Source organism: Chiloscyllium plagiosum, unplaced genomic scaffold (genome assembly GCF_037043375.1).
Source record: "Chiloscyllium plagiosum isolate Xiang-an unplaced genomic scaffold, Cpla_swu_hap1 HiC_scaffold_1, whole genome shotgun sequence".
NCBI classification, from domain to species: Eukaryota; Metazoa; Chordata; class Chondrichthyes; order Orectolobiformes; family Hemiscylliidae; genus Chiloscyllium; species Chiloscyllium plagiosum.
This window is the reverse complement of record NW_028270139.1, coordinates 99,121,720-99,144,200: the sequence shown is the minus strand read 5'-3', so window position 1 is coordinate 99,144,200 and position 22,481 is coordinate 99,121,720. Positions and strand designations below refer to the sequence as shown.

Below are 22,481 nucleotides of genomic sequence, written 5' to 3'. Positions count from 1 at the left end.
TCCTGTTATTTTTCTTAGGTTTCCTGCTATTTCTTACAAAGTACCTTGCAAGAACTGTAACAAACACTACATTCGACAAACAGGCAGAAAACTAACCACCAGGACACATGAACATCAACTAGCCACAAAAAGACATGACCCACTCTCACTAGTATCCTTACATACAGATGAGGAAGGAGACCACTTCGACTGAGCAACACATCCATCCTAGGACAAGCCAAACAGAGACATGCACGAGAATTCCTAGAAGCATGGCATTCCAACCGGAACTCTATCAACAAACACATCACTATAAATGCCAGAGGAAACATCACAAGCACGTCACAGGAAGCTCCCAAGCACTGACAATGTCACCTAGACAGGGGATGAAACGTCTGCAACACAAATTCCCACTCGGCGAACAGGACCACAACAACGAGCACCCGAGCTACAAATCTTCTCCCAATCTTTGAACAAACACATCAACTTGGATCCCATTTACCACCCCATGAGAAAAATAACAGGAAATGACATCACCAGAAAATGACAACACCAGCCCAAGGAAACCTAAACACATACACAGAAAGCAGGCCATGCCATCAGTGCTACATTTGGAAGCTCACTGATGATTTTGCCTATAAGTGGATGAAACATCTGAAAACGAACCTTCTAGCTCAGCGAGCAAACCTACATCCAGAACCTCAACCTGAGCTACAAATCTTCTCAAAACTCGCTAATGATCTTCCTTCTCAGAAAGGATGATTAAACCACTGAAATTGACAATAATCTTGTAATGTTTTCTGTAAACAAACCATGCTGTACAACAGACTTGATACTTGAACTATTGTACCATAAAATGTATAAAATATCATGACATGTGCTCCGAGAGTGAGAGGAGACTCGCAGCTGACAGCCGTGTTGACGAATGTCTCTCTCTCTCTCTCTCTCTCCCTGGAGCTCGGTCTCTTTGTACAATAAACTCTGTCATTCGATCCTGATTCTGACTCCGAGACTGCTGATTTTCCCCACAACACTCTAAAGCAGTCTGTGCACCTGGATTGTTTGTTCACTAAACATCTGTTAATTTTCCATGCTTTTGGTGACCATGTTTTGCTGAAGCAATTTTGTTTTACAACAGCAATACCATTACATGAGCCCATAATGTAAACTGTGGTAGGTGATATTAATACAGCCAAGCTCTTTTTAATTCCAAATCTTACTTTGAATGCAGTTTGCAAAACCACAGGGTACTGTATTTACTACATTTTAATAAACCAAACTGAACAACTGAATTTGATAGACAAGGTGTTGAAAATAGTCACACTCTCAATCTCTAACACAACAGAAGCTAAGCATCTCCCTTAACATTCAATGCCATTACCATTGCTGAATCCCCCATCAACATCCCTGGGATTACTATTAATGAGAAAGCATAGCATCAAACAGTCCTAGCAAAACTAGCATTGATGAGAATCAGAGAAAACTTCTCACTGATTATAATAGCAATACCTAGCGCAGGGGTAGATGGTTGCAGTTGGAAGTCAGTCATTCAGCCTCAGGACAAAGCTGCAAGGTTTCCTCAGTAAATATTTTCTGTGAGTCTATTCACAGTTGTTATGATATACTTCTGGAGAAGTTGGTAGTTGAATCCAGGCCTCCTGGCTGAGAGAATTCACAGTACCACTGCACTACAAGAGTCCTACTCCAGGCCCAACCATCTTCAGCTGCCTCATTATAAAGTCAAAAATGGGGATATTTGTGTCATTTTCAGCACCATTCATGACTCATCAGATACTGAAGCAGTCCATTTCCAAATGCAATAATACCTGGACAATATCCAGGTTTGGGCTGAAAAGTGACAAAAATCATTTGTGCCACACAATGGCAGGCAACAACCATCTCAAACAACAGAGAATCTAACCATTATCACTTAATATTCAATGATATCACATTTGCTGAATCACCACTATCAACATTCTCAGGATTACGTTGATGAGAAACTGAACTGGACTAACCATATAAATAAATACTGTGGCTACCAGAGCAGGTGAGGGACTCCCTCTGCAGTGAGTAAGTGATCTGTCTGCACAATGTCTGTCTACTATCTATAAGGCTGAATTTAGTGGATGCAGCTCCACTAATACTCAAGAAGCTTGACACCAACCAAGGTCAAGTAGTCTGTTTGACTCATATCCCATGCATCATGTGGCCATAATGGTGATTAAATCACACAGTCTTACTTCTACAATTGCCATACATTCACCTACCTGGTGGCAAATGTTGTGTGCATTCACATAAAATGCTTCTAATTCTGCCTTTTTACTACTTCTGTCACTTAACCCTGGTTGATGCTAGGACAGGTTTACACTGGTTTCCCTTTCATTAATAGCTTCTTTACTTCCCATAAACAATTTATTTTTATTCCATTTGAATTCCCTCTCACGTTCTTATCCATCAAGCAAGTTAGTTGAAACCCTTCCCAACAATTCGAGCCAATTTCCCCAGGAGGAAATTAATTTTATTTCTAATGACATGTAACTCATCCTTCTTGTACAGATACTACAGATCCAATTGCAGTTCTCCAGATATCTAAATTCCTCTCTCCTGCACCCATTTTTTTCAATCACATGCTCATTGGCTCAATCTTCCTATTTCTACCTACTCTCCAGTATGTTGGATTGGGACTAATCCTAAGATTACCACCTTAAACATCTTACTTTTTATTGTATTGCCAAGCTCCTTAAATGCTTTCAGGACCTGATCCATCTTTTAATCAATGTGGTCTGCAACCTCTGACACTTTATAAAAATGTTTAATCAAAGCTGCATGCCCCTCCAATGTTCTGCATACAATCGCAGCATCAACTTCCGGTTCCAGATGTCATTACTGGACATGGACCTTAGAGGTTTGTGCAGCCAGAAAGAAAGTTAGAGGAATTAAGGGAGAGCACTGATCTTTATCCTTGCTCAAAAGAATATTCTGCAGATGCTTTGTGACATCCTCAACCCTGGAACTAAGGAGGCAATATAACACCCTGAACACAGAATCATCTGTCTGTTCTTCTATCCATTAAGCAGTCTACCATTATTGCACACCAACATTTCTTCTGCTCCACCTGTACAGCTGAACCACTTGCAATGCCATAAGCTTGGCTCTTGCTTCATTCCTCTCACGAACGATCGCCCCCACTAACCTGAAATAGATTCATGAGACTCCTGATCTACCTGCCAGGTCTTCTTAGATTGTCTACCAATTATCCATTCCATTTCTACCTGCATATTTTTAATCTGTGGTGTGATCACATTGTTGAATGCGCTATCCATGTAGGTCTCGGCTTCAAGGATACACCAGTGACAGCATCCTCCATTTGAATCCGAAAACCTGAAGCTGGAGCCACTCCCTGCACACATGACTGTCTCTGCCACAAAAAAGTCCACAACTCCCCACCTGACACAGAACGGTATTCCATAGATTGAAGCTGTCCTGTCATGCCTTAAACGTATTTTCAGACCATTTACTTTGAAATGAAAACCGAAATGTAGGAAGTAAAATTGCTCAATCAACTGAACTGACTCACTCAGCTCTTTGCAAATAGACACTCATACTAAGATATTCACCACTTAGTTAGCTTACAATTTTGCAAGGATTACTTACTTTTGTCCCAAAACTGGGCACATGTTGACTCCCAGATTGGCAATAATATTGAATCCCAGCTCCCATGAGATGGAGAAATATAGAGTGTCTCTCTGGCTTATGGGTAGCTGAGGGCTTCAAGCCTGGGTCTCGACTGACATCCTCCCACTGTCCACTATCTTCAGACTAGCTCAAACTCACAGGGTAGAAGGTATACAAATCAATGAGGGCGATAGGGCAGATTGAGGAAATAGTTAATAAAGCATTGATCCTGGGCTTTAGAGATAAGGCATTAAGTACAAAATGAAGGAAGCTTTGGTGATTTCTTTATTAGATGTGCTTCGGCCTGAAGTAAGATGTTGTGCTCAATTTTGGACCACACTTGCAGGGGAATGTGAAGGTACTGGAGAAGGCACAGAAAAAGATTATGAAAATGGATTCAGAATTAAGAAATCTCAGCTACAATGATAGATTGGTCAACTGTAGACAGTTCCCTTTCAAGAAATGAAGATTCTGGCACGTCTGCATCATGACAGGAGATTTGGCAGAGGTCTTCAAATAAGTAGTTTGGTGCAGAGTAGATAAGAAGAAATTGTTCCCATTGGTCAAAGGATCAAGAACCAATATGCTGACATTCTTCCCTCTCTGAGAGATGATGGAACTACAGCAAACAATCCAATGATGTGAAGCGTTTAGCACACCTTTGTTGATAGCAATGATGGTCAATCTTTGAAGGGCATGTTTTGCAAAGCTGCCAAATGACGTTATGGACTGTTATTACCAGCATTGGCACTTGTTGGTAAGCTGCTATAGCCAGTGCTCATTATGTTAGTGTATACTCAACCACAGGAATCATTATCATTTCCCACTTTTGTCAGCTGGCAACTCTAGATTAACGATAGCCTTCATGTCATGCTTGCAAGTACTCGAAGTAGAGTCTTCGCACTTATGGGTCTCCACTCCAGCTGCCTCACTTTAAGGTGGTCCTTGGACAAGTTCGGTCCTGAGATACGTCCAAATGGCTCATTTGGAAATTTTAATAACAGAAAAGGTGAAGTTGAAAATATATATGGCATCTTGAGATGCTGGAAGAGTTGCTGAGTTTTTCCAGCACTTTCTGTTTTCATCTCCAATCTCCAGGTTCTGTGGTGTTTTATTTTTATTTGAGCATGTCCTGCTCTATTGGAGCATATTCTCTGAAGATATCATTGTCCGCTTCTCTGCTGGATACGGAAATGGTGTTTCCTTCCAGCAGTTTCTGTTTTTATTTCTGAAAGCATGGGCGCCAAGCAACTGTTCTGTATTGTCCTAAAATTTCACCTGGATTCTCTCAACCTTTCTGAAGACTGCACAGCTTATTGCTCTGAATACACTATCTCAGTGGTTAGCATTGCTGCCTCACAGTGCCAGGAACCCGGGTTCGATTCCAGCCTCGGGCGACTATGTTAACTTCAGTTGGTGCGGGAACTGAACGCACTCTGTTGATGTCGCTCTGCATCACAAACCAGCTGTCCAGCCAACTAAGCTAAACTTCATATGGCTGAGGCTTGACTTCATCACACAGTTGACAAATTGCAATTTAAGGATGCTACCTGGCTGAGGTAATACATACTGATAAAACTTTAACATGACATATTTTAGGCTGGGAAACGCAGGTTGAGATGCAACATTTAATGCTAGAAGCAAGTGCAATGGTGGTGTAAGTAACAGGGAATGGAGTCTAGCAACAGGGAAACCAACAGATGCCAGAGCAGGGTAAACCCGAATAGTCACCTGTTCATTCAGCTATAACTTTGTAAAGTGCTGGGTTGAATTAAAACGGTAAAAGCTGACAATGAAAGAAACCCAAAAATTCCAGTAAATTTTATTCAAACATATGAATTAAGGAGATGGTCCGTTTTGCCCTTCAAGCTGGCTCAATTATTCAATTATACTATGGCTATTTGAATTTGAAATGTAAATGGACCAGTCTTCCAGCTACAAAACCCAACTCTCCAATAGTGTAAACACAGAGCCCTGAGCAGCTGTGTTTCACGGTTAAACAAATCACAACAAATCCATCTTTTCCCCAGTCACTGAAGCATGCGTCTGTATTTCAATACCCTGCAAAATTCACATAATCTCTCTCATTTATCCTAGGCAGTAAAAGATGCTCAAATTATTATACCACTCTTTTGATCTGCCAAAACAACTTAAAGTTTTAAACATGAAAGTGCAATGCTAGGAATAAAGTAAAAACAAAAAGTGCTAGGAATAAAGTAAAAACAAAAAGTGCCAGAAATACTTCGGTCAGGCAGCATCATTGGAGGGAAACAGAGTTAGCACTTCCGTTCGAAGATACCTTGTCAGAAATGTTACTGAGTGGGTGTGAATTCTCAGATTCCACATATTACCAGACCTGCTGGGCATTTCCAACATGTTCTGATTTCAAATGAAAGCCAGAAAGTGTTGGAAGAAATTCAGCAGGTCTGGCAACATCTGCAGAGAGAGAAACAGTTTACTTTGAGTCCAGCATGACATTTTGGTTTTGTTCAGATTTACAGCATCTGCAATATTTTGCCTTTATTTTCTAATTTCAATTTGCAATTTATTATTAAAATTTTAAGCATACTCAAAACACTACCCAATTAAATTAAAACATCTGGCAGTAGTGGCCAATTATGCACCTTGTCGAAAATTCTTCTGGCTGAATTTCCTTTCTGCTAACGCACAACATACAACTGGAAGTCTTATCTGCCACTGCCTGTTTTTGGGAATTACTGTTAAAATGAGCTCTGGGGAGTTACAAGGAAAGACTTGCAAAACTATTGTAACTTATTCATTTATCAGGTGTTAATGTTAAACATGATTTATTTTAATACCACACTTACATTGATGGTCCTCCCATTGTATTTGTTTTGTGATGAACATCATTCCATGTTACCACATTACTTCTCCCTGTAGTACTAGATGTTCCAACAGTGAAGATCAGCCTTTGCTCAAAAGCACGCCTCAGTAACTTATACACCTTTCTTCCTTCAGCATTGTCTGGCAGGTATGCAGTACGTGTTGTGCCATAATATCTTTGTCCAGGGTGAGGATGTTCTGCCTATGATTTATACAAAATAATGTTACATAAATTGTGCATATTTTATTAAAACTAAAATAATAAACCTGTCTCAAATTACAGTCTCCTGAAAACATAACCAGTTTAACCAAAAAGCAATTAAGCCAAAAAAATCAGAGAGATTTGCAAGGTCAATTATTGGTTTGTGCTGGTTTAGGTAATTGCAAACAGGATTTTTGAAACAGATGTTGCATCGACCCATAGCATCCTGAGTTAAGATTATGGGAACACTCTGGAGGCAGGAAGCATGTTTCCGCTGATGGGCGAGTCCCAAACCAGAGGACACAGTTTAAAAATAAGGGGTAGGCCATTTAGAACAGAGTTGAAGTGGTGGGTGTGTGGAATGCTCTGCCTCAGAAGGCTGTGGAAGCCAAGTCTCTGGATACTTTCAAGAAAGAGTTGGATAGAGCTCTTAAGGATATAATCAAGGGTTATGGGGATAAGGCAGCAACAGGATACTGATTGAGGATGATCAGCTATGATCATAATGAATGGTGGTGCTGGCTCGAAGGGCAGAATGGCCTACTCCTGCACCTATTGTCTATTGAATAAATACTCATCTTCAGTAGCAGAGGCAAAAGGTCAGAAAAACAAATAGCACTCAAAGATAGTTACCAACTCCATACGTAAAGCTAAGTATTTTGGGATTTTGTAAATTGATGGCAAACAGATCCATATCAACTGGCCTATAGTTAAATAAGCACCTTGTATTAGATTCCTAAGGTCCACAAAAATGATGACTGGGCAACTAAAACTAGTTTATGAACAATAAATAACAAATAGAAGCAGGATTTAACCCTTTGAGCTTCTCCACTATTCAAAGATCATGGCTGACCTTCGACTTTAATTCTGTCCTCCTGCATTACCCCCATACTCCTTAATGGTTTTAGCAACAGTAATTTTGCCTGTCTACATCAAAACATAAGTCACAACAAATATCAACTCCTGCAAGCAAAAACTATACATCAGTGAAACTTTGAACAATTTTAACCTTTTCTTAATAAGCACCACATCCTCAAATTTCATCATTCGGGGGTGGGGGTGGGGGGGAGGTGGTCTCAGGAACGGATTCTTGGGGATATGGAGGAATGAATATGTAGAGAAATCTGTCAATCTTGAACATGATCAAAGCTAAGCCTCTATCACCTCATTCTAAGAGACTTGCATAGATTCACCATGTTCCAAATGATTAGTCACAACGTCTGACACTCTTGATCACCTTCAAAGACCTATTACTGTATTTGGCCTGTCGACACTCCACTCACACCATTTGCATGGTCTTTTGATCTCTCTGCCCATTGATCATGCTGTCTATAAATTCTATGCCTGTGCGCTTCTTTCCCACTTCACCTGAAGGGGCAACTCTCTGAAAGCTTGTGATTTTAAATGAACCTGTTGGACTATAAGCTGGTGTCTTCCGAACTTGTCCACCCCAGTCCCTTATTCTGTGACTGTTTCCCTGCTCTAGATACCACTCCCACCCAGAAGAAGCATTCTTCCTACATCTCTCTATTGAGCCTGAAAGAATTTTGTGTATTTCCAAAAATAAAATCAGTTCTCATTCTTCTAAATTCAATAGAATGCCTTTTCATTCATTTGGTTCACCTGAGCAGTTAGGAGAGAATACATCCTGAGAGAGATACAGTCCAAGTGTGTGTTTTGGGGGAATTTAGAGCACTGTGGGATTTGTGTACAGAGGGCAAGAGATTTGTCTGTCTTTTAGTTCATAGTTGTAAAGTCTTTTTATAAGGGAGGAATGAGTCAGGCTTTAGCAATAACTTCAATTCTCCTCTGGCCACAAGCGGTGCCAGAGGACTGGGGAGATCAATGTGGTACCATTATTCAAGACAATGCCAGAGATAAACTAGGATGCAGCATGGTACAGCATGAAACATTTACTTTGCTCTGCAAATCACAGAATCCCTACAGTACAGAAAGAAGCCATTCAGTCCATTGAGTCTGAACTCTGAAGAGCATCCCACCCAGACTCAACATCCTACCCTACCCATGTAATCCTGCATTTTTAGCATGGCTGATCCACCCAGCCTGCATGTCCCTGAACACTATTGGGCAATTTAGTATGATCCCTGACACGGAGAGGCAGCAGTGCTAGCCAGTGAGGAATGGTTCTGCAAATGGCTGTGCAAAGAACTAAGAACATAGAATAAAAACCTCTGTTTTGTTGTGTGTACATTAGATTCTAATTTCTTGTATTGAATATTAAGGTGCTTGGCTCAACTTAAATTTTGACAGAGAAGAGCTCAAGAAACAGAACACGTTCATGGCAAACACACACAAACGATGATCCTGAAATTATAGAATAGAAAGCAGAAAAAGAGGCTAGTTGGCTCATTAAATCTGTGCTGGCTGCATGAAACAACAATCTAGTTAGCTGAATTTCCTTATTCATTTTTCACATCCCTGCAATTTTGTTCCCTTCCAAGTCCAATTCATTGCTGAAGGCCACAAATACATTTGTTGCCTTCACCTTGCCAGGCAGTGCACTGCAATTTCTAATTATTGTTACAGAAGAAGTTTTCCTAGTGTCATCTCAATAGCTTATCTTTATGGAAAGCATTTATGATTTTGAAGATATTAAATTTCCTTTGAACCCTCTGTTGTAAATAGATTAATTCCAGCTTCTCCAATTGATACATAAAACCAATTTAAATTACCTCTGTACCCTCATCATGTTATTTGCGAATTGTACAAAAGCCGAGTCAAACTGGTGTTTATTTAGGTTCAGTATAACCTCCTGACTTATGTTTCCAGGCCTCTATTTATAAAGCTAAGTATATGTTATGTCAACCCAACTGTGCAATCTTCAAAAGGAAGTTTACAAATATTCATAAATCTACTTTCTCTTTAATTCCCTTTATCATTGAAGCATTTGGGATGTATTAATTATCTTATTCTTCATACCAAAATGCATCAACTCTCAGTTTATTGCATTGAATTTTAACTGTCATATATCCTCCCATTCTAGCAATCAGTCTGCATTCTCTTCAAATCCATTACAGTATTATCAGCCTGACCGTGTATCACACTTGCAAATCTTGCGTCATCTGCAAATTTAAAATTGTGCCCTGCAGTTTGTCAAAGTCAATAATGTTTGTCAAAAATAACTGTATTGAACACTGGGAATTATGAAGCAGCATTCTCTAGACTGAAGACACACCTATCTTTAACCACTGTTTTCTACTGTCAGCTAATTTTTGTTCCATTGGCATCTACTTTCCTAAGTCATTTGAAAGGCCATGTACGCTTACATGTGCTGGAATTAACTGATTTTTAACCTACATTTTGATTACTGTGCACAATTCCTGGCTCCATATAATAAAGCATCACAAACACCAGAAAGAAAATGTAAAAAAACAAAGGTTTATAAGGATCGCAACAGAAATGAGAGAAAACAGCTATTGGAAAAGATAGAATAGGCTTGGATTTATTTTACTGGAAAAGAGAAAGTCTGGAGGAGGCCTGATAAAGGTCTTTAGATTTATAAATGGGCAAAAACATACCAATGAGAGAATGTTTTCACTTCTGGCTGAGTTCTAAATTCAAGGATAATAAATACTAGATAGTTATTTGTAATGGTAATACTATTAACAGTTACTAGCAGTGACCCAGTGATATTATTGCTGGACTATTAATCCAGAACTTCAGCTAATGTTCTGGGTCTTGGGTTCGAATCACCCAATAGCAGTTGGCGGAATTTGAATTCAAACAAAAATGTGGAATTAAGAATCTACTAATGACCATGAAAACCAATGTCAAAAAAAAAATCTGGCTCACTAATGTCCTTCAAAAAAAGGAAATCCACCATCCTCAGTGTCTAACCTACATGTGACTCCAGGTGCACAGCAATATGATTGACACCCAAATGCCCTCTGAAATGGCCTTGCCATTCTCCTGGTTGTGTCAATCATAACGAAGTCTCAACAAAGAAATGAAACTGGACAGATGACCTGGCATTGACCCAGGCACAGTAAAAGACGATGGCAGGATCAGCCCTGTCGACCCTGCAACATCCTCCTTACTAACACCTAGTGGCAGGGCCAACATTGGGAGAGCTGTATCACAGTTATACTCACAGACTGGAAAGGCACCACCATCACCATCTCTGGATATATCCCACTGGCAGGACAAACCTAGCAGAGGTAACAGCACAGTGGCATACAATCAGGAGGAAGTTGACCTGGGAGTCCTCAACATTGGCTGTGGAATCCATGAGGTTTAAGGTTTCAGGTTAAACATAGGTAAGGAAACCTACTGATTGCCACATACCATCCTCCCTCAGCTGATAAATCAGTCTCCTCTATGTTGAGTAAAACTTGAAGGAAGCACAGAGGGTTGCAAGAGCACAAAATGTACTCTGGGTGGGAAATTTCAATGTCAACCACCAACAGTGGCTAGGCAGCAGTACTACTGATTAATGGTTGATTTCTCATGGACACAGCTGCTGGACTGGATCTGCAGCAAGTGGTGGGGGAATCAACAAGATGTAAAAACATACTTGACCTCATCCTTGCCAACGTGCCAACTGCAAATGCATCTGTCCACGACAATATCAGTAAGTGACCACCATGCACTGTCCTTGTAGAGACGACGCCCCCTGTCACATTGAGAATAACCTCCATTGTGTTGTATGGCACTGTCACCACGTTAAATGGGACAGACTTAGAACAGATCTAGCAATTCAAGACCTGGACGACCATGAGGCGCTGTGCGCATTCAACAACAGCAGAATTCTAATCCAGCACAATCGGCAACCTCATGGCCCAGCATATTCTTCACTCAACCACTACCATCAAGCCAAGGGGTCAACCCTTGTTCAGTAGAGAGTACAGGAGGGCATGCCAGTAGCAGCACCAGGCATACTTGAAAATGAGTTGCCAACCTGGGTGATGTTAAGTAACAGAACTACTTGCATGCCAAACAGCATAACAGCAAGTGACAGAAAAAGCTAAGTGATCCCATAATGAAAGGATCAGATTTAAGCCTGCAGTCTTGCCACATTCAGTAATGAATGGTGATGGATAATTAAACAATTCACTGGAAGAGGAGACTCCACAAACATCCCATATGATAGAATAGCACAATACATCAGTGTAAAAGAGAAGGCTGAAGCATAAGATTGGCCTCCTCCAGTGGTCCCTAGCATTACAGATACCAGCCAACTTCAGACTATTTGATTTACTTGAAGTGATATTGAGAAACAGTTGGAGGCAATGGATAGTGCAAAGGATACTGGCCCTGAAAACATTCTGGCAATAGCACTGAAAACTTATGCTCCAGAATTTGCCGTTCCCCTAGCCAAGCTCTTTCCATACATTTACAACACTGGCATCTACTCAAGAATGTGGAAAATTGCCCAGTATATACTATGTTTAAAAAAGCAGGACAAATCAAACTCAAGCAATTACCACCCTATCAGTCTACTCTCTATTATCAGTAAAGTGATGGAATGTGTTATGAACAGTGCTATTAAGCAACAACTGCTCAGCAATGCCCAGTTTGGGTTCCACAAGAACCATTCAGCTCCTGACTTCATTACGGCTTTGGTTCAAACATAGACAAAAGTTCTGAATTCCAAAGGAGAGGTGAGAGTGATAGTCCTTCACATCAAAGCCAGATTTGACTGTGAGTGGTATCACAAAGCCCTAGCTAAATTGCAATCAAAGGGTATCAGGGGGCAAGCTCTCTTCTGGTTGGAGTCAAACCTGACTCTAAGTAAATGACTTTGTTGTTGGAGATCAATCATCTCAGCTCCAGAACATCTCTGCAGGAGTTACTCAGGGTAGTGTCCTCATCCCAACCATCTTCAGCTGCTTCATCAATGACCTTCTCTCCATCATAATGTCAGAAGTGGGGATGTTCGTCGATGATTGCACGATGTTCCGCTTCATTTGTGACTCCTCAGATACTGAAGCAGACCATGCTCAAACGCAACAAGATCTATACGATATCCAGGCTTGGGCTGACAACTGGCAAGTACCATTCACACCACACAAATGTCAGGCAAAGACCATTTTCAATAGGAGACATATTAACCACAGCCCTGTGGCATTCAATGGTGCTATCATCACGGAATCCCCCACTATCGATCTCCTTGGAGGCACCATTGGCTAAACCTCAAATGGACACGCTACATAAATACAGTGGCAACAAGAGCAGGTCAGAGGCTAGGAATATTATTGCAAATAACACCTTCTGACTTCCCAAAACCTGACCGCCATCTACAAGGCACAAGTTAGGGGTTTGAGGGAACTCCCCACTTGCCTGGACGGGTGCAGCTCCAATAACACTTAAGAAACTTGCCACCATCTTGACCAAAGCAGTCCAACGGATTGGTACAACATCCACTCACTCTACCACCAATGCACAGTAGCAGCAGTGCATACTACCTTCAGATTTAGATTTTATTGTCACATGTACTCAAGTACAAGTACAGGAGAATAAACAAAATTGTATGTCGCCACACACCCTCGGTACAAAGGTTTCTCCATACAAATAGTTAACTCCGTACAAAGTAGTTAAAGAAAAAACAGAATTAAAAAGTTAAGTGTTACCTTTATAGAATAAGTAGAAAAATAAAGAAATAAAGTTAAAATTAAGAAGGATTTTAATGTTAATTAGAAAAATAAAGGAATTAAGTTAGAAGTTCAGCAAACTTCAATGAGTCCTGGTTACGTCAGTCTTCAGGAGACTCAGCCACCACAGCAGATACCAAGGGATCTCCCCAACTTCCTGCTCTTCCCATGTCTGCCCACAGTGCCATCACTGATGCTGCAGCTTCCGCAATCTCCTGCGGTGCCTCCAGAACGTGCACAGGCAGAACCCACCTGCAGGCTGAGACACCAGTGTGAGCCACAGACAGACCGGGCTGAAACACCACCTCTCCAAGATGCATCACAGAAATTCACCATAAGATAATTAGATCACTATTCCTGGGTCAAAATTCCCTCCCTAAGAGTCTTGTGGGTCTACCCACAACATATGGAATGCAGTGGCTCAAGGAGGAAGCTGACCACCACCTTCTCAAGGGTAACTGGGAAGGACCATAAATGCTGGCCAGCCAATGTCTGCACCCCATGAGTGAATTAAAAAATAGCAACTTTAATAGAAAAAATAAAGGGAAATTTCTTCATTCAGAGAACAGTTAAATGTGGACCTTGATAACACAATAAGCATTGCAGTCAAACATCTTAGATGCATCAGAAGCAAATGATATGGGTACATGGGAATACAGGAAAAGTAAAAGAATGAGATGAGGTGGATGGTATGGGTCGAGACTCATAAGTGTATTAACATGGGAAAGTAGGAGGTGATTGGTTGAGCTATAAAGAATAAAAGAGGCATTGGTAACTTTAAACAAGGGGTACAAAGAAAAAGTCGTGGAGATACTTGTTCACACATTTAGAAACAGTTCATTAAGAATATGGGTCTTATAAGCAGAAGCATAACCAGCAACTTATGCTAAACCTACTTTAACATAGTTTTGGCCAAGCTGAAGCACTGTGCCTAATTTTGAGCATTTACTTGAAGAAATGACATCAAAATTGGAGATGTAGTGGATAGCGAATCTACCTCAGATCCAACAGGATCTTGACCAGATGGGCCAATGGGCTGAGAAGTGGCAGATGGAGTTTAATTCAGATAAATGCAAGGTGCTGCATTTTGGGAAAGCAAATCTTAGCAGGACTTATACACTTAATGGTAAGGTCCTAGGGAATGTTGCTGAACAAAGAGACCTTGGAGTGCATGTTCATAGCTCCTTGAAAGTGGAGTCACAGGTAGATAGGATAGTGCAGAAGGTGTTTGGTATGCTTTCCTTTATTGGTCAGAGTATTGAGTACAGGAGTTGGGAGGTCATGTTGTGACTGTACAGGACATTGGTTCAGTCACTGTTGGAATATTGCATGCAATTCTGGTCTCCTTCCTATCGGAAAGATGTTGTGAAACTTGAAAGGGTCCAAAAAAGATTTATAAGGTTGTTGCCAGGGTTGGAGGATTTGAGCTATAGGGAGAAGCTGAACAGGCTGGAGCTGTTTTCCTCGGAGCGTCAGAGGTTGAGGGGTGACCTCATAGAGGTTTACAAAATTATGAGGGGCATGGATAGGGTAAATAGACAAAGTCTTTTCCTTGGGGTTTGGGAGTCCAGAACTAGAGGGCATAGATTTAGGGTGAGTGGGGAAAGATATAAAAGAGACCTAAGGGGCAGCTTTTTCATATAGAAGGTGATATGGGTATGGAATGAGCTGCCAGAGGAAGTGGTGGAGGCTAGTACAATTGCAACATTTAAGAGGCATTTGGATGTGTATATGAATAGGAAGGGTTTGGAAGGATCTGGGTCGGGTGCTGGCAGGTGAGACTAGATTGGGTTGGGATATCTGGTCGGCAGAGGGTCTATTTCTATGCTGCACATCTCTATGACTCTAAATACATGAAGACTTTGGAAGGAATAGAGAAGAGATTTACCAATATGGCTCCAGGGATAAAAGATTATGGATAGACTGAATGGGCTGATTGGTTTTTTCCTGTGCTGTTCTATGATCATATCTTTAACACAATGTTGAAGCTATAGCAAAACAATTACTCACCCCCTGAATGCCATCTGGTATTGTATAGTGTATCTCAATTGTTTCAAATTTTTCATAACCAGGAAGGCTCATTGGCATGTTTCTGGAAGACATCCTGCCACCCTCAGGTTGAGTACCAATTATCTCGCCATACAATTCTCCGCATATAGGACATGCAGACTTTGTTTTAAAAGCCACATTTATACAGTCCTTACAGAATGAATGTTTACATTTTTTTAAAGTTTCTCGATCTTCAATTTCTTCCAAACAAATTGGGCAGGTCGAGTCCTCACCCTTAGCCTCCAATTTACTTGCTGAAGCTGAATACATCTTAGATTTGTATTCCGATGATGAAGGTGGTCTCCTCTTTGAATTTGTTGCATCAGGCATTGAATAGCTATCCAATTGGTCGAGTTCAGATTTCAGGATATGTGCGTAGCTACTGACATCAGCAGGCTCTCCCATTATAATAAACTCTGTTTCCTTAGGAATAAGAAAAACCTTTGGAAATTTCTTTTGCAGAGATGCTCCAGTATCCTTCTTTATTGTTCTTCTGCCTGGGTTCTTTATCATTTCCATCTTCAAGTTTGTCGCAACTTGTTGATACAGAGTCAAAAATGAATCTGTTGCCCCACGGGACACTGAACCATTCTTGTTACTTGTATACTGGACTGTAACGTTATTGTCTCCAGAAGGGTTCATCTTTATGGAAACATCAAAGTCTTTCTCTAACTTTTGCAAATAGCCCCTGTAAATCTCTGAAATGTAATTTAGAATTGTTTCATTTACTTGTAACTCAAAATTGGAAGGGGGCCTGGTGGACTCTGTACCAGAGGACCTGGTGGAATGGATGTCAAAGGGTCTGGCAGAATTGAATTCTCCGCATATAGGACATACAGATTTTGCTTTAAAAATTCTGTTTATGCAGTCCTTACAGAATGAATGCTTACATTTTCTTAAGGTTTCTCGATCTTCACTTTCCCGACCACAATTCGAACAGGTCAAGTCCTCACCCTTAACCTCCAATTTACTTGCTGAAGCTGAATACATCTTTGATTTGTATTCCGATGATAAAGGTGGTCTCCTATTTGAATTTGTAGCATCAGGTATTGAATAGCTATCCAATTGTTCGAGTTCAGATTTCAGGATATGTGCGTAGCTACTGACATCAGCAGGCTCTCCCATTATAATAAACTCTGTTTCCTTAGGAATAAGCAAAACCTTTGGAAATTTCTTTTGCAGAGATGCTCCAGTATCCTTCTTTATTGTTCTTCTGCCTGGGTTCTTAATCATTTCCATCTTTAAGTTTGTCGCAACTTGTTGATACAGAGTCAAAAATGAATCTGTTGCTCCACGGGACACTGAACCATTCTTGTTACTTGTATACTGGACTGTAACGTTATTGTCTCCAGAAGGGTTCATCTTTATGGAAACATCAAAGTCTTTCTCTAACTTTTGCAACTTGCTCCCATAAATCTCTCTAATGTAATTTAGAATTGTTTCATTTACTGGTAACTCAAAATGGGAGGAGGACCTGGCAGACTCTGCATCAGGAGACCTGGCGGAATTGAATTCAGAGGGTCTGGTGGCATTGTCATCAGAGGGTCTAATGGACTCTGTGCCAGAAGACCTGGTAGATTTTGCTCCAGAGAACCTGCTAGTTTCTGTTCGAGAAGACCTGGTAGGTTCCGCTGCAGAGGGCCTCATTTTGAGTTTCAATAGCTGTGTGTGAATGTCATTAATCTTTTCAAATGAATCAATAACTTCATAACTATTTCCATAATTCTTACACTTTTCAATTGATTTGCCTGATTGAATAATGTTCAATGCCTCATTTGCCTTGTCCTTGAAGATGTTTAAATCAATGATCGCTCTGACTTCAGGAAATACCTGAAATAAGTAAAATCCAACAATAAATATACAATGTTTCAATGTTACAGTTATACCATTTATAAATGTTACCATAAGCTGTGTTTAGATTTTTGCAAAAAAAATTGTCTGCTATCTCCCCTCTTCTAGAACGTAGAGTTGGAGATTAGTTCAACTTCATTTCGTGACCAAGGGTTTGTTAAATATCAGACTCAGAATCAGGTCCAGGCTATTTGACACTTTGAGCCTATTCTGTCACTTGACAAATTCACAGCTGATCTGGTTGTGATCTTAATTCCATCATCATGTCTACTCCACATAACCCTTGACTCCATTGTCTACCAAAGAACTACCTAACTCTGCCTTGAATAAATTCAATGTCACTGTTCGCCACCTCCTTCTGGCGGAAAGAACTGAAATCTTCTTAGGACCTAATAGGTTTCAAATTCATCACTACTCATTCTTCTAAAGCCCAATGAGTTCAAGATTTCCTGATAAGGGCTTCACCCCCAATTCAGTGAACTTTCTGTGAATTGCTTCTAATTCAATTATCGTGACCAAAAGTACACAGAATTCCAAAATGTCATCTCACCAAGGCCCCTTATTGCTACAATAAAATTCTCTCACACTTATTATCCCCTTAACACCAATTAACACCAACATCTATCTTCTTAATCATGTGTTGTGCTGCAAATTAACTTTTTCATCATTCACATACCAGGACTGCCAGATCCATCTACATGCCAGAGTTCTGCAGTTCTCTATCCATTTATGTAAATTAGTGTTTTTCTATTCCTCCAGCCAAAATAGACAAGCTCAAATTTTTCCATGTTAAATTCCATCTGGCAATTAATTTGCCCCGCCACTTAAACTATCTAGCTTGTCAGAGGCCCCTTACCTCCTTGAGACAACTGACTTTCAAACCAATGTTTGCATCATCAGCAAATTTCATTACTATCCACATCGTCCCTTCAACCAAGTCATTTATAAATCATAAAGGGTTGAGTTGTCACTAATGATCTCTGTGGCAATTGAAAATAAATAACTTGCCCAAGGATACACTTATCTACACTCTCCATTTTATGTTAGCTAACAAATCATTTACCCATGCCACCATGATTTTTATCTTGAATTGTAATATTTGGTGGGACACTTTATCAAATTCATTTTGCAAGTCTAGGTATTCCACTTCTAAGGAACCCCATACCCCTTTCATCTACTGGTTTGTCACTTCCTCAAAACACTTCAATAAATTAGTTAAACAGTATTGCCTTTCCACAAAACCATTTTGACTCTGTTTGACCCTATTATAATTTTCTAAATATCTTGCTTTGGCCACTTTAATAATAGGTACTAACAGTCTCACAACAACAGATGTTCGGCTAACTAGCCCAGAGTTTCCTTCTTTCTATCTCCCCCGCTCTTGAATACAATGTTACATTAGTTGTTCTCCAATCCAATAAGGACCCTGAGAAGAATTTTTAAATATTATAATCAATTTACTAGTACCACGGCTATTTATTTAAAATGCAGTTTATCTATCTTTGGGAACCTGACAGCCTTAGGTCAAATTGTTTTAAAATCATCTTTGAAATGTTTTCTAAGTGTTCTGCAGTGAAGCCAGGCACACAATGCCTGTTCAATGTCTCCACAAATGCCTTATTTCTCTGTAATTCAACAGACACTGTCTCCCTAGATAATCAACACTAGCTTTAGTTTGTTATTTCTATTTAAATACCTGTAGAAGCTCTTACCATTTAATATTATACTACTAGCTTTCCCTCATAACCTACCTTCTCCTTTGTTTCATATTTTAAAAGTCAACAAATAATATCTAAAAACTGTCTGTAGAAATACCACTAGTATTAGAGATATTTTCAGTGTTTCTTCCAATTTTATACAAATGCTTCATGCTGCATCCTGCTCGAAGAATCTTTCTTTCACGCTGGAGTAAACCTTTGCTGAGAGTTCGAGTATCTTCTCAAGAATGCCACTGCAAATCTTCTGCCCTTAAATCTAGTTTCCAATTCACTTTAACTAGCTCTGACTTCATGTCCTTACCTTTTCCAGGTTTGAAAACCTGACCTTAAACCAAACTCTTCCCTTCAAAATGAACAAGAAATATGATCATGTTATGAACACTGTCACCCGGAGACATCTTTACCATGAGATTATTAATGAATCCAGTCTCATTGTTCATAGTGGAGGATACCAGGGAATAGCTGGTTGACGTCAAAATGTGCTACTCAGAAAAACACATTCTGAATACACTCAGGAGTTCATTTCTCAGGCTTCTTTAGCCAATCTGATTTACTCAATCTATATCTGGATTAAAGGCACACAAAATTATTGTAGTATCTTGCTTGCATATCCCATTTATTTCTCCCTGAATAGTTGGTGTTAAGCCATCTATGGTATGGTGGTAGAATGCCCTTGTGTGTAGTAAGTTATGACAGAATGACAAACCTGGACGAAAGCAAAAAAGACAAAATGCTGGAAAAATGCAGGTCAGGCAGCATCCGTGGAGAGAAATTAGAATTAACATTTCGGGTCGAGTGACCCTTCCTCAGAACCAGATGAAAGCAATTTGTGAGAAAAATGCAAAAATGCTTCAAGCAGATTTAGAGATGTTAAATGCATCCAATCTGCCAATGTGAAGAAATGAGAGGTTTAGGGAGATGCTGTAATGTTAATGTGACTAGAAGAGGAGGGCGGTGCTGGAAAAGCACAGCAGGTCAGACAGCATCTGAGGAGCAGGAGAACTGATGTTTCGGGCATAAGCCCTTCATAAAGTATGTTTCTGATGAAGGGCTTATGCCCAAAACGTTGATTCTCCTGCACCTTGGATGCTGCCTGACCTGCTGTGCTGTTCCAGCACTGCACTTTTCGACTCTGAACTCCAGCATCTGCAGCCCTCACTTTCTCCTAATGTGACTAGTAGCCCAGGTTGATAATCTGAGGACATGAACTCAAATCCAACCATTATAACTGGTACAGTTTAGTCTTAACTGATAAATCTGGTATTGAAAGCTAGCATCAACAATGCTGACCCTGAAGCTATGACTGGTGGTCGTAAAAAACAGTTCCCAAATGTCCTTTAGGGAAGAAATTATGCCAACCTCCCCTTGTTTGACCTATATGTGACTCCAGACACACAGCAATGTGGTTGACTCAAATGCCTTCTGAACTGACTTACCCAGCTGATCAGTTAAGGGCAATTCGGACGGGTTACAAATGACTGACGTTTATTTTCTGGCATTTTAAATAACAGGAAGTGATCTCATTCAAATACAAAGTTGTAAGAATTTTCTATTATAAAATTCCCCTGGCTGGTACCAGGGAAAGAGTCTCAGAGTAAGGGGTAGGCCATTTAGGATTCATTTTAGAGAGGAATTCCTTTATTCACAGGTAATAATTCCTACAAATGTTTTGCTCGCGAGTGCTGAGCAAGCTCACTCTTTGAGCATGTTTACGATGGAAATCAGTAGATTCCTATAGATTTCAAAAACCAGCTGTGAATTGGACTCAAAGGGCTGAATCACCTATTGCACTTTTTCTTGGGTTCATTGTTTATATATTTGATATGGTTTAAGTTATCTGATCTAAGCTTGATGATAATGGGCAACTATAATTAGCTTTAGAAAATAATTTGCAGGGGTGATACAGCAATCAAACTCTGCTGGAGTCATAGAGTCATATACCATGAAAATAGACCCTTGGGTCCAACTCTCCAACTAAGGGGTCAACTGTTGCATCTTCCTTAATCAGATTTCCATTAATTATTATTCTGCAGGAACATTGAACAGCAATGCCTACTGGACGAAGTACTGAATAACTGGTGGATCCCAATGGCACATCGATTACAGTAAACTGCTTTATTACAATAAATTCTTTAGACAAAAATTATTTTCTGCAAAGTATATTACATTCATACTTTGCTGATGTACAAGCAATGATACACTTTGCTTTTTTAAAATTGTATTTATTACACAACTCGTGGGGACTTAAAAACAGTAAGACAGAATCAATTTCATAACTCAGCAATTCAGACGAGACAGAAATATGGCAGCCATTGAATATTGGGAGAACATTCACATCAGTTGCCCTCTATTTTATTATCCACCCCAATTATGTTGTATTCACCTCGCCTGTACCTAATTATTTGATTCACGCTCCTGTGCCCAGAACATAGCAAGCTCAATAACCCATTACGCAGGGTGGTATTCTAAGGATTGTTTATCGATTTCAAAATAAAATCAATTGCTTCGCCATATTTACTATAGAAAATAACATGCATTCGACCCACTCTTTCCTCACTGCTTTTGATTTAAAACAAAACTGTAAACTGGGGGTGGGGAATGCTAAATCTGAATGATAATCAAAGTGATACGTGGCGGGGAGAAAGAGGGTTCAACGCGCGGAGCGAGATAGGCCGGAATACAGCCAGCCTTTGAAAAACAACTGGCTGCAAGACTGGGTCCAAATCAGAGTCTGTCTGACCCCGAAGAGGCGTCCTCGCCTGTTCAGGATCTAAGAAAGCCCAGAAGGAGCATTATGGAGACGCTGAGAATTCTGGAACTGCATCACCAATGGAGCATAGCAAGTGAGTCACAACACCTTCATCTTAGAATACGTGCTGCTTCCTCAAACACACACAAACGGTGTGCTGCATAGGATGAACACAGTGACAAATAGTTACCACACACCGCAACTCGACCGCTTTTGTCAGTTGAAAAGCGTGATAATGCACAACGCACCTCCATCTGAAGCGTCGGGATGGACGGTGCAGACACCGCTCTCGGTCCAGGAACACAGCAGCAGACACAGAGTCACACGGACTGCGCTTCCACTCTGCACCCAATTCAGCCCGAGCGCCAGCACCCCACCTCTCCTCGCTGCTGATTGGAGAACAGCCCGCCGTCTGTCCCCACTCCGCTCTTCTGATTGGTGCTAACGACTGTCAATCATTAGCTTTGGTTCCGGGAAAGATACATAGCTGACCCGCTTTTGGAAAGTACAGTTTCATTTTCGTGAGCCCGCGATTCGGTTGGTTTCAGTTTTGAATATTATTCTTCACATTTATGCGAAAGATGCGAAAATACCTTGCTATCTATCCCATTGACTGGAGTGGAAAAAGCACTGGTAAAGGTGGAGTTTAGATTAAAACATTTAATTCCACAACTCCGGGTTGAACCGTGTTTAGAAGCGCATCAAAATAGCAAAAGCAGGCCTTTTGATTCATTTTAATCATGCCTGATTTCCAACGCAGTAGCGTTTTCCTGCATTTTCTCCATAACTTTTGATACTTTTGG

The 22,481-nt window shown here is 40.4% G+C and overlaps 1 protein-coding gene and 1 long non-coding RNA gene across 3 annotated transcripts in view; one reads left to right on the top strand and one right to left on the bottom strand.

Moving 5' to 3' along the window:
• LOC122549060 (E3 ubiquitin-protein ligase DTX3L) overlaps positions 1–22,046 on the bottom strand; it is a 28,738-nt gene extending 6,692 nt beyond the window's left edge. The window contains exons 1-3 of one of the 2 annotated variants that reach the window (XM_043688258.2): positions 21,927–22,046; positions 15,322–17,190; positions 6,483–6,700 (exon numbers count right to left, since the gene is read on the bottom strand). In XM_043688258.2, coding sequence (XP_043544193.2) covers positions 6,483–6,700; positions 15,322–17,190; positions 21,927–21,932 — 2,093 coding nt within the window. In that variant the 5' untranslated portion in view covers positions 21,933–22,046. Of the gene's footprint in view, positions 1–6,482; positions 6,701–15,321; positions 17,191–21,875 lie in introns of both variants that reach the window. The other variant, XM_087989337.1, reaches the window with a different exon arrangement.
• Positions 21,319–22,481, top strand: part of LOC148152175 (uncharacterized) — a 36,869-nt gene continuing 35,706 nt past the window's right edge. The window contains exon 1 of the long non-coding RNA XR_015757733.1: positions 21,319–21,772. This is a non-coding gene — a long non-coding RNA (uncharacterized LOC148152175). The remainder of the gene's footprint in view (positions 21,773–22,481) is intronic.